Here is a 12995-nt window from a genome sequence, read left to right on the forward strand (position 1 = left end):
GGTCCAGATCATGGATAAACAGGTTAATGATTTCAGGTGCAAATCCAAAATGGCAGAGCTGAAAAGGTTGCTGGAGTCACTTCACGTCTCTGCTGTACATCTCTGCGAAGTGTGATGTAAAGCTTGATCATAACAGGAAGAGGGGATTTCCTGTGGTATAGGTGGTGCATCATGGTCTGGTGGTGCTGAAGCTGCACATGTGCATGTAGATGGAATAATATTAAAGCAACTACAAGGTTAATTGCAGATAAAGATTTTTTAACTACAAAACATAAACTTGTGAAATATGATGCAGATAGGGTACTTACAATGGGTCCCAGTGCATGCTATTGTGCACATATCTCGTCACATGATCAGAGACTTGACACTGAATAACCATTGCATATCTATATAACAAATAATACTAAATAAAATACAAAATTAAGAAAATATTAATTTAACAATGTTAATAGTTGATTTATAGTAATAGAACAAGCATATAATCTTGCTGTAGATGCTACTGACTGTTCTACAAAAAAAGAAAAAACGTGACGGAGATGGGTTTGCCTTTGTCAGGGGCATAAAAAGTGAATGGCCCTGTTTTTAATTTCATGAGAATTCCCCTTTGGACACAGGCATATTTTCAAGATGGCCAATTCTCCACCAAACACATGATGGAGGCCCACACTCTCTATGCGCCCCCCCCCCCCCACCTTATGGGCCCCCGTGAGACCAAACTGCCTGCACTCTCCATATTTACACCCCTGTGTTAAATGTTCCAACAGCACACAAAGTACTAAAAAACAGCTCCACCTTGATGAGAATTTTTGACCCTACTGTCCTTCTTGCAGTGACCAGGCATAATGTTAGTGCGTTATCCTCATCCTCTCGATCCAGTCTGTAATCTTGGTGGGATTTTTGCCCAATCCAGAGCTCTGGCGCTCACATTAGGACACTGATTTGATCATGTTTCTTTCACCTAAGAAACATTGCCAAACAAGAAATGAAATGGAGATCCTAATACATGCTTTGATTTCATCATGTTTGGACTACTGTATTTCTCTTTTTTCCTGCTTTAATAAATCTTCCTACACCCTTTACAAAATGCTGCACGGCTCCTAACATGTTCCAACAGGCTGTCACATATTACACCTATGTTAACATGTCTGCACCGGCTTCCTGATCATTTCAGAATTCATTTTATATTTTGGTGCTCACATGTAGAGCCCTACGTGATGAGGCTCAACAGTATATCGTCGACCTTTTGCACTCCAGGGCTTTCTAAGTGCACCTTGGACACGTTTTAAGACTCTGGGAGATGGTGTTTCCCAGTCAGCAGCCCCTACACGAATAGTTTCCCAAAAAGCTGATGTTTTTTTGACTCTGTGGACTCTTTTAAAAAGCAGCTAAAAACCATAGACTGTATCTGTTCAGAACGGCATTTGGTTTTCAACTTGTGTCTTGTGTCTCTTCTCCTCGTATATTTCATCTGGTGTTTCAAATTTATTTCTTTGACTGTGAAGCACTTTGTGACTGGTGTCTGTGAAAGGCGCGATATAAATAAACTTTGCTTGCTTGCTAGAATTAAACCACTGCCAATGTGTCAAGGGATCAGTAATAATAACAATCCAATAGGTTTTTCATGACATAATACTCTGAAAGGGACAAATCTGCTCACTGAACACTCGTATTTTTAATACTCAAGTTACAGATAATACTTTCGTACTTTTACCGAAGTAACACCTTGAATGTAGGATTGGTATTGCACTTTTACTTAAATAAAAGATAGAAGTACTTCTTCCTTCATCTGTGATTTGTGAAATGGACCCCAGGCTTTCTGTTAAACACGACTGGTAAACTGATCTCTGTGTAAAACTTGTTGACTGCTCCTTTAAATAACACACTTTACAAGGTTAGGTTAGAGCAAGCCAAGAGATTCACAGACTTGTACTAAAAAACTGAGCACAAAGCCAGCACACAGTCCCCTCGCTGGTTTTAGACTAATAACAAAGAGGCAGTTTGGGATTATGTATCAACATGTTGAGACAAATCCACAGCTGACACTCTGGTGTAATATCAGTAGATTAAAAAGACTGTTATTACAAGTCTTGAAATGGCCAGCTCAGATTGTATATTGTTTTGCGATGTTGCAGAGCCGACTCCCTGCAGAGAAAGTTTCCATTGCATTCTGGCAGGCAAGCTGTGCCCCACAGCCCTGAGCCCTCTGCCATCTGTTCCTGCAAAACTGACATTGCCAGAGATGCAAAAACATAACATTTATTTAGCCAGTCAGCTTGTGGCTGTTTGGAACTGAAGGGAGTGAGTTACCAATGCTGGTTGAGGGGAAAAACAGACACAGTGTTGGATCTGAATCTTTCCTTTATTTAAAGAACCTGCACCTGTTTGTGGCGCGGGTTTTGCACCTGAGAGGACTGGAAGTTCTCCAAAGAAGGAGGAGAACACGAGAACAGCAGGATGGGCAGAGACTGCGATGTCTAAGAGATGGTGAGAGTGTCAGGAAGAGGACAGGATCCGTTTTTTCCTTGTCACTGGTCAGAAAATGAACATGTCAGCAAGGGTAGCATTTGGAAAGGGGCGCCTCACTCCCAAGCAGCTCTCCTTCGCTTTCCCTCAGACAGACTCCCTGAGGAAAGGCAGCCGGTCTGCCGGAGGAAAGAGGAGGATGTTCTCGTTTTCTCTCAGATGTCGGCTGGGCATCATCAGAGGGAGAACCAAAGGTAAAAGCCAACGGGAGGGCTGCGTAATCTCTGGGGAAATGGTAATGTATGCAGTTGATGCCTTTGATATTTTAGAACAAGACATGTGAGACTTGAAAGTTCTGCCAATTCATGCAGGAAAAAGAGGAGTTTTGGTGCCTCCACAAAATATCTTATTTAAGTTTATCTGTCATTCCCCCGACATGCATCACCTGAATGAATTTAGAAACAGACGTGAGTTGTTTGTGTGCAGCAGGCCTGTTAAACTGAGCATTCGCTTGACTGAGATCTGGGCTTTTGGCCGACCTTAAAGGTGAACCCTGCTGCAAACTGGAAGCATGAGTGTGTGTGACACATCCTTATCCTCCGGCTCTTTTTTTGTCACACACTGATCTGTGCTGGCTGACAAGTGAATTAGTCATTTTGCTTTTTAGACTTTCACTTGCAACTGGATCTCATCACCATAAGATGGCAGTGTGGTCAGTTTGATTGAGCAGCGGGTTAAGAGATTCAGGGCCTCCTGCCTAGAATACCCACTTTGTCTGTGTTTAATGGAATGTAGGCTGTTTGCAGAAGGGTAATTATTACCTGTAGAGATGTAATACTGTAGATGAAAGAGTGGAAACATTTACACAGCTGCTCTAAATAGTGAACAAAGTTGCAGGTGTTAAATATTCAGCACCTGTTTAGTGTTTTTTAATTCTGCTCTGCTTTGTTTCTTTTTAGCTTTAGTGTTCCTAACCTCTATTTATATGCCAATGTCACTGCAAAAAAATCTGCTCTCTTAATCAAATAATTACATCATCACTCATTCTACATCAGTACTGTCTACAGGAAGTGCAAAAGAGTCAATTTTTTATTATAACCCGACGTTTGCCGCCCTGTTCCCCGGGGGTTTTATCAGTCCAACACACTGCTCTGTCTCGCGATTCTCTTTATTGTGCTGGAAATTAATTAGTCTCGCTCTGAAAGACTGTGCTCGCTCACATTGTAAATGGGGTATTAAGGACAAAAGTCTCGGAGGAAATTATCTACACCGAAGAGTATTGTGTCCACTGGAACAGCTGACTAATTAGGCTCTGCGCAACAGCGGGTAGAAACATGGAAATGTTTGTTTGTAATCACTTTACGCATCTGTAAAATAAGCAGTTGTAGAAACAGAGGGTGTAATTTTATATCGTGCGTGTATTCTGGTGTTGTACCTTGTTATTTGATTTACTTACCCGCCTACAAAGTCTCAGCGATGACAACAATTTGTTCGCAGTGACCAGAACAAATGAGGCAGACGAGGCCCGGAGGAGCTGCCAGAGAGGCTGGAGGAGGGCGTTTGTTGTTGTGGTTGGTGGTGGTGGCTGCAGTGGGGTTCAGGAAGTGGCAGGCGTCGAGGCTTGTGTGCATGGCAAATGGTCTGACAGGTGTGGCGACGGGTCAGTCAGCAGACCAGTTAGTCCCTCTGTGTTTGGGTGGAGGGACTTCAGTGGGGCCTGGATTAGCAGACGGTCCTCTCAAAATCCTGAGGGGAAAACATGAGATGCATTTAACTCTCACACTAAAGCTGCAGCAAACAATCGATTGGTTGTCAGATGTTAAATTAATTGCCAACTAATTTGATAAACAATTAATCGCTTTAAGTGATTTTTTAAGAGAAGGAAAGTCAGAATTCTTTCATTTCCACTTCTTCAATATGAATATTTGTGTTTTCCCTTCTTCTCTATGACAGTAAACTGAATGTCTTTGGGTTGTGGATAAAACAAGACATTTGCGGACATTGTTTTGGGCTTTGGGAAACACTTATTTACCTTTCCACCACTCTCTGACATTTTATAGACCAAAAAACAAATAGATTAATGGGGAATGTGAAGTACAAGGTGCAATCAGAGTGCTTAAAGGATAACAGGGAGTTTTCTAGGGAGAAAATGACCTACAGTTTAATTGACATGATAATAATCTTTAGTTGCAGCCCAATTTCACACAGTCACTCAGATTTGAAGTGTTCCTTCTTTGCTTCTGTTTTAACAACACTCATTTACTTTCACTTGACCACAGTATGACAGTTAGAATCTGTCATCACAGCTTTGTGCACGACAACTGCACTTTTATGAATAACATTTCAACAGCTAGACATCTCAAACAGGCAGCTGTTCTGCACAGGAATTATGCATATGCACATGCTAATATGAATGTGCGTATGTGTGTGTGTGTGTGTGTGTGTGTGTGTGTGTGTGTGAGGGAGAGATACTAGCACTGTGTAGATACGGGCTGTGCAAAAAATGGGTGCAGTCTCTATGTGAGAAAAAACATGACACAGTGCGGGGCTCAGTCTGACAATGAATGTGCAGGTGGTGTTAATTGTGCAGAGAGTTGAGTGTGTAGAGTGTCGTGTCTTATCTCAGTGTGTGTGAACGTGTGTGGGTGGGTTTGAGGATGTGCATATAAGGGGTGTTTGACTTGGTGGGAAATGTGGATAAAGTGTGTGTGTGTGTGTGTGTGTGTGTGTGTGTGTGTGTGTGTGTGTGTGTGTGTGTGTGTGCGTGTGTGTGTGTGTGAGTGCTGGGGGAGGGAGTGACGATCGTGTGTGCCTGCCTCACTGAACCCCTCTGGCAGGGGGAGAGAGGGAGGGAGACAGAGAGCAAACACACTCTCTGCCGCTCTGTACGAGAGAGGAGGGTTATGTGTGAGCTCATGTGAGTGTATGAACAAGGGATGATAAACCCTCTGGAAAAGGACGACTGATTAGTGAGAATAGCTCAAAAATGGAACCACGGCAAGATGGCAAGAAAAGGACATGAACTATTGCTTTGGATTTTATAGGAAAACAGAGCTTGGTAGGTTTTTGAGGACTGAGAAGAACATCTTTTTGTCACTAAGTTTAAACAGAGAGGGGAACTAGAGACCATCTGAGGATCAGATTCGCCCTCCAGAGCTTGAATTCCTCGCTTGGTTTTAAAAACGGGGACAAAGGTTAAAGGAAATGTTGGCAGAGGAGTGAAGAAACGAAGATGGTGTTTTATCTGAGCGGCTGAGTCCCTTTTACCTCAGGTGGAACCTCAGCTCTCTGCCCACTACTACAGATCAGCAAGGTTACTTCCCGAGGGGTGGCTGCGCTGACTAAACTACAGCCATGCTGTGTGGTCTGAGGAGGGACACCAAAAACAGCATTGGTAAGAGAGCGCCACACTTTGATCTTTGCAGAGTGTTGTAGTGGAGGATTTGTGTCACCTGGATCACCTGTAAAGAGCGGCTTATGTCTTAAATGTGTAGTTCACCTGAGGGACAGCCACTGCAGCTGGAAAACATCCCCTCTAATTTGTAATCCATGCAGAATAATTTCATGTAGAGTCATTACAATGCATGTATTAGTGGTTCTGATTGGAGATAAATGTCAGTGGACTTGACCACCAGCTCTGCATACCATCCTGCCATGTGTAATTGGGGCAGATATAGCAACGTAAACTGGGTCTGGCAGGGCCCCCGTTTATAAATAAAGTTTTACATCTGAAAATAGCGTTATGATTTCATTGTCAATGTGAGTGCCGCCCTCATATTTAACCTACATTCTGATTGGTTACGAGAGGGATGGCATACAGTGCCCTGAATTAAACCAGGAGTTAATTAACTCACATATTTACGCAGTAGCACAGAATTTTATTTTAGTCCGTGCGGTGCTCCGAGGTCCTTTAGACGCAGCTCTTCTGCAAACCATCAGCCATTCACTAACCTCCTCTTCAAAGACAACAGATTTGTTTTTTTTAACAATAGTTGAGGCTGTTTATTAATCAGCTCCATCCTGATTTTAATTCCTGCCGTTAGGGTTAGATGATGGTTATTTTAAGCTGGAGGAGAATGGCTGGGGGATGGCTTGATGGTACAGTGGCGTTCAGTCACGTGCAGAGCGTTGGGGTCTGCATTACCCAGAGCTAATGTTGCCTTTTGACTGCAATGACAGCTGCTGGACTGTCAGGGCCCTCAGGAGCCCGCGTGGTTACGAGGCTTTTGCCCGGCCTGATGTGTTTGTGATGTGTCACTCACTCTGTTTGTGCCTCACAGCTACTGGACAGGATATTTGTGCAAGGATGTGTGTAAATTAGTGTGAAATACCATAGTATGCATATGTATGTTCTATACATTGCCACAATATGCCAAGACCAGTTAAGATATTTCTGTTGTTAAGGTCCGACTCTGAAGAGAGCTGGATTTTCTTGCCCAGAGGTTTCAGGTCAGAGAAGGTTTGACAAAGGATCTATGCCTCTCAGCTGTCTAAAGGCCTCATCTTCAGCTGGGCAGATGTGGAAACTCGATGCAGACAGAGAGAATGCAGTCTCTTTGATGCCCTCAGAGTACTTTTTTCCCCAGCTCAGTCTTTACAAATCAGCACACAAGACTTAACTGGGAGAATGGGGAATGGTATTGTTCATGTCAGATTGATATACTGTCAGGACTGGGATGTTACGTCTTAACTGGCAGGTCTAATTTCAGACCTCTAGAGCACATGGAAGTAGATCCTGCTTTAGCTGACTTTGATTGGGGACAGTGTGGACACACCTCAGATGAAATTGAGACAATGGGCCTCATGCAGCAACATTCTCTTAAAATACTCACTTTCTGTTAAGAGAAAATACAAGAGAAGTCAACTCCAGATGCACGAAACATTCTTACCATCCAAATCTGCTCTTTTGACGGATGACTCTTACCTATCAGCAAAGGTAACACCCCCTAAACACTATATAATGACAGGTGTTGTGATGTGTGCAAAGTCTCTGGCACATTCCCAAGAACTGGAGAGTTGCCACTGAAAAAAAAGGCTGTAAGAAGTTCTGTAAGTGGTGAAACTGACTTCCTGGTAAATAACCTTAGACAAAGTAAACGTGATTTTGGGAGGGAAAAAATGGCAAAACATTTGTAATGTTGTAAATGCCATGTGAGCAGTAGTGGTGGAGGAAGTATTCAGATCCTTTACAAAAGAAGAAGTACTGATACCACTCTGTAAAAATACTTTGTTAGGTCCTGCATTGACTAGTTACTTAAGTAAAAGTAAGTAAGTACAATCAGGATCATGTATTTAAGTATTGAAGTAAAAGTACTCAATGCAGAAAATTCTAATCAATGAAATATAAAAAATAAACTAATTAAATGGAAAAGCAGCTGTAACTATTAAATGTTTTGCATTAAAATGACTTAAATTATTATAAAAAATAGCTGAAAATAAATTTTCTAATCAATCGACTAATCGCTTCAGATGCACAGGTATATTTTTATGTTGTTTGTGCCCAAAAAGTTTTATTTGTAAAGTCACTAAAGTTATTAAATAATTGTAATGGAGTAAGAAGTTTACTATTTTCTCTGAAGTGGAGTGGAATAGTTGCAGGAGATTATGATAATCTGGTAAAGTAAAAGTACTTCAACTTTGCACTTCGATACTTGAGTAAATGTACTTAGCTACATTCTACCACTGTTTAGCAGACGGACTTACGGTAATTGAAATTACAGAAATTGGGATCAATGGACCAATAACATATCTTTAGCCCACATATGTAATAATCCAATCATTATAATTCATCTAAAACATATAATTTTAATTTGATTATAATATATTCATCCATTTTTATGGTCCTCACATTTAAAACTCATGTTTCCATGCTATCACAATTCATGTACGGACTGTGAAAACGAGATGTTTTTCTCTTATCTTAATAAGAGTGCTCTTGATCACTCATAAAATTATCTCTTTCCTAACATTAGAGCGAATATAAGAAAACATCGGTGAATCCCAGAAATCAATGTGTACTAACAAAATTAAAACAAATTGTGGATATGAACAACAGTAAGAGAAAATTTGTTTGTATATCACTTCTTGCATGAGGCCCAATATCCTATCCATACAGCAGCTTACAACATGAAGTGAAAGCAGTACTCTGTTTATTAAAATGTGAAACTGCAACAAAAAACAACCTTGTGCCTAAAATTAATGAAAAATCGTGATAAATAATCGCGATATCAAATATACAAATTATCGTGCAGCCCAAACACATTGTCTATTTATCTATGTATGTCTATGTCAATTTGACTAAAATAGATTTTCTCACTCCAATTATTATTCTTTGTCTTGTTCCTGTTTGATAGATAATCGCAGCCTAAATTTTAGGTGATGTAAACCAAGGAATCTGTAAAGATTCCTTGATGTAAACAAGGAAGTAAACAGGAAGTACAATGTGGATTCGGTGAGTTAGCTGCGGGCTACAACTTGTGCTAATTATTTTAGCCTATATTTGTATTTACTTTTAGACAAATTGACACCATTACAAGTATGCCGAATTATCTATTAGCAGTCCCTGTTTGCAGTGTACTCATGGGTGTGCAGACAACTATCACTGGATTACTGTGACACTGAAGAAAACATAAAAATATGATGATTATCAAGGAAGTTCGGAGCTAGCTATAAGGAGTGGGCTAACGATGCTAATTCATGAGCGTTTATTTCGCGGTTCATCGGAGTTAATGACATCTTCGGACAGTGTAAGTCACATTTTGTCTAAAAATTAGTGTATCGTGTCATGTAAACTCATATTGGATATTGTAACTCTGAGAAGAAGTAGGCTAACATTAATATTTTTGACGCAAATTGCAGCAATGTTAGTCTGGTGTTGAAGATAACAAAGTACCAAGTTAACTTACCGCCATAAACACCAGCGTGCACCTGTCCCTTTCACCTCACCTAATATCTGTGTCTCTCCCGCCGAACAAATTTAAAACATCTGGTTTCTAAAAACAGTTTCTGAATATTTGGGTTGTTAGAAAAAAAAAAGTTTTTAAAATCTGTTTTTTGCACAATCAGAGAAGATACTGTTGGCTTGTGGTGACTTAAAGGGACAGTTCGGATGTTTGGAAGTTGGGTTGTATGAGGTATCTTTCCATAGTGTATTACCATAAATCTTCAATTAGTAGCCCAGGCAGACAGCGCATCAGAGAAAGACAGAGTTACGGCACTTGAGGATTACGGCACCCGGCATACCGACACATCACCACTTTATCCTGTTAAACAATCCTCACAACTTGGATTATTTTTTTATGAAAAACCCTTTTGAATCTTTTGATCTGAGGACCCTTATGGACTAAAGGAATATGAATAACTTACAGGGTAATCAAGGAATGGACACATCATTTGAGGTAGCCAACAACCTGCTTTTATACATGCAAAGAACGTCTGTAAAGAAAAATTAACTGCTTGGCAACCAGACCAGGCATCTATTTGAGACAGGCATATATTTGTCAAAATGTGTAGCCACACTGGGCTAGTAAAAGGAACTGGGCTTTTAATTGAAGTTTTACAGTACACTACAGTCACATGATTTAAAATCCATACCACAACGACGTTGTAAAGCTGTGGTCAGTGTGATGATGTTGTGAAGTCTCGTTGAGCCACTTGTTAGCAACCACCTTTTATAAGACACATGAAGGCTTCAAAATTCATCGTGGGGTATATACTGGCTTATGTGGTACAACAAAACGTGAAAGTCTCTTAAACTTGTGTTAACCACGGACCACTTTATTTTGCCACAGACAGCGCTTTCCAGCCAGGAACTGAAGCTCTTATGTCACTCTCTTCAAAGCCATGCTCCATTGAGAAAAACAGTAATTTAGCATAGATGAACCCAGGAGCTGCTGGTCTACTGCTGCCTCTATCACATGGTTTGTTTGTGTTATTGTGCGATTTTGGCATTAAAAAGGGTAAGCTCTGATTCACCAAAGTCCCACAATAACTCAAACAAACTATCTGATGGAGGCTGCAGCAGAGCAGCAACTCCCGTGTTCAGTGAGATAAAATTAATGTTTTTGTCAATGGAGTCTGGTGGCTCTGACAGTTGCATAGATTGGGAACTGAAGCCATTGATTAAATAAAGGGTCCACAGCAGTATATTGCTTAATTTTCGTGACGGTTCTCCCGTATGATTCTCCAAACGTGGGGCATGCAGACTGCTGCCGTCTGTATGTAACACACTGACTCTGGATAAGAACCTCATACAACCCCACTTCAAGAAATCCAGACTATTCCATAAGTTTGATGCCTGTAGCGCGAGGCACCAACACGGCCCCTCCACTCTTAAAAAGAGGCCTTGGCACAGCTTATCTTTAAGTTAGTAATATGATGTTCAATCACTGTGCCGGACAGCTGAAAAGGTAATCCGCAGTGGACAGGATTAGAGAAGTGCCAAGTCCGTTTCCTCATCACTGTGACTGCTGACGTGCTTGTGTGGTTCCATTCAGGTTCAGATGGCCGAGCCGTGGCTCTGCTAATCTGAGGCCAGCCCTGTGCTCTGTCAGCAGTGGGTCCCACTGTGGGTAGAAAATAAAAAATCAGTTTCCCTGCAGAGCAGATTGAACGTTTCCCAGCGTTCTGTAGCAGCTGCTGTAAATGACATGAAAATGATGATTTTCTCTCCATGCCCGAACAGTCCATTAACCGCGTGCTGTTCCTTCAGGAAAATTCCCATGCTTTAGTAGCTGCATACATCAAGCTCGCCGCAAATGTATTCTTGTGTTAAATTAATGGTTTTCGAGGGTCTCTGCTGCACACAGAGAGGAGCTATTTAAAGCCCTTGAACCTTTTGTAGGATTGTGGAAACAAATTGGAGTGACCTTCCAGGGTCCTGATTTCAGGCTGATCACTGTTTTAAAGTTGAGAGTCATGCCTGATGGATGAATGTTGGCTAAGTTCTGTTTCCCCCCCACAACCCCCACATTACCCAGAGTGCAGTTCAAAGCATTAACATGTGTGCAGCTGTCATGATGTGCAATGGATGTTCACTTAGCTTTCTGCTGCAGAGTTTCCCTACATGTCACCACAGCTTCAGCTGCTTCATAACAGCACTTCCATACCTCCCTGCTGTCTCCTCAGATGAAGGACCATACTCAAAGGGGAGCAAGGAGTCCGGGGCAGCTGACCAATCCCATTCGTCCTGCAGGCGCAGCTTCTCAGGTACAATCCAGTCAAAAGTGACATTTTATTTTCTATCTGTTATCTGATTCATGCTCCCGCGTCCTCAAAAACAAGAAGAGTCATTTTTGTCCGTGTGCGTGCAGAGCCATGTGTCTGCTGTGTTTTGCTTGATGTTGCACTGTTTTGAATGCTTAGATAAGGTGAAAAAAATGCTTGTGTGGCATACCTGTCATTTGCACTAAACCACTCTTGGTAGACTATACGTAGAACGATTTAACAGCGCAGCACAATGTGGACCACAAGACAGAATGAGTCCTCTGATGACACTATAACGCCGCTTATCCATCAAGAAACTCATTTTCAATCACTTAAGGATACACTTAGATTTGACTGTATGACCTGATGAGTTCACTGTAATTTTCAATGAGTGCCCCTTTTGTGATAATACACTGCATTTCTTTTCATTATCAGTATTTAGTGTGCTATTAATAAAACGGACTCTGTCCTCGTCCTCCTCCTCCTCCTGAGCCCGTCACAAAGATTCACTCAGACTGAAAGATTTGAAAGAACAAGGAAAGGACAGGAAAGTGAGAAAATAAAGTATGTGGTCGTGTGTCAGAGGGCATTTCTGTGAGAGATTCAGGAGAGAAAGATGAAGAAAAAAAGTCTTTAGTTGCCTCTGAGACAGGGTGATTCTGTCAAGTGGATACTAATGCTGACTGTGGATCTGTGCCTGTGTCTGTATCTGTCAGCAGAGGAGTACAGAGGAGTGACCACGGTGGACCTGATGAAAAGGGAAGGCAGCAGCCTTGGCCTCACCATCTCCGGAGGCTCCGATAAGGACGGCAAGCCCAGAGTGTCAAACCTACGGCCAGGTGGGCTAGCTGCCAGGTGAGATCACTGCTCTGTGATGCGGTTAAAAGCTGGCAACCACACCGAGCTGTCCGGACTTGTTATTCTGCTCCCAAAAAACGTGCACGTGTTGCAAAGTTACACCAGCTCGCTTTAACTGCAGGACTGTAGGCGTTGGGTTAGATCAAGTTGATGCTGTCACACGTAAGAGCCAAGAAACCATATAAGACGTGTTGATGAATTGATTTAGATGTTAATATTTTCATTTTTTCATGATCAGTTCACGTTTAAATCACTGCAAGGGGGTAATTATTCAACATAAGTCTTTTGTGAACCTTTTTTTGCTTAATTAAGATTCGATTAAACAGATTTTCCCGGATGTCAACACCATTAAACTAATTTTCCCCAACATCAACCACATGAAGGGAAAATGTAGCAGAGGACTCACGTTTCATGATGATTAAGCAGCGTGTGACTGAAGTGTAACACACACACACACACACACACACACA

General features: G+C 41.6%; 1 protein-coding gene across 3 annotated transcripts in view; it reads left to right on the forward strand.

Moving 5' to 3' along the window:
• Window positions 1–2488: 2488 nt before the first annotated feature.
• Window positions 2489–12995, forward strand: part of LOC126402752 (glutamate receptor-interacting protein 2-like) — a 44450-nt gene continuing 33943 nt past the window's right edge. Inside the window, exons 1-3 of one of the 3 annotated variants that reach the window (XM_050064985.1) lie at window positions 2489–2717; window positions 11590–11670; window positions 12384–12522. In XM_050064985.1, the coding sequence (XP_049920942.1) occupies window positions 2540–2717; window positions 11590–11670; window positions 12384–12522 (398 nt within the window). In that variant the 5' untranslated portion in view covers window positions 2489–2539. Of the gene's footprint in view, window positions 2718–5362; window positions 5858–11589; window positions 11671–12383; window positions 12523–12995 lie in introns of those variants that run through there. The other 2 variants (XM_050064986.1, XM_050064987.1) reach the window with 2 other exon arrangements.

This window comes from Epinephelus moara, chromosome 16 (genome assembly GCF_006386435.1).
Source record: "Epinephelus moara isolate mb chromosome 16, YSFRI_EMoa_1.0, whole genome shotgun sequence".
Classification (NCBI taxonomy): domain Eukaryota; kingdom Metazoa; phylum Chordata; class Actinopteri; order Perciformes; family Serranidae; genus Epinephelus; species Epinephelus moara.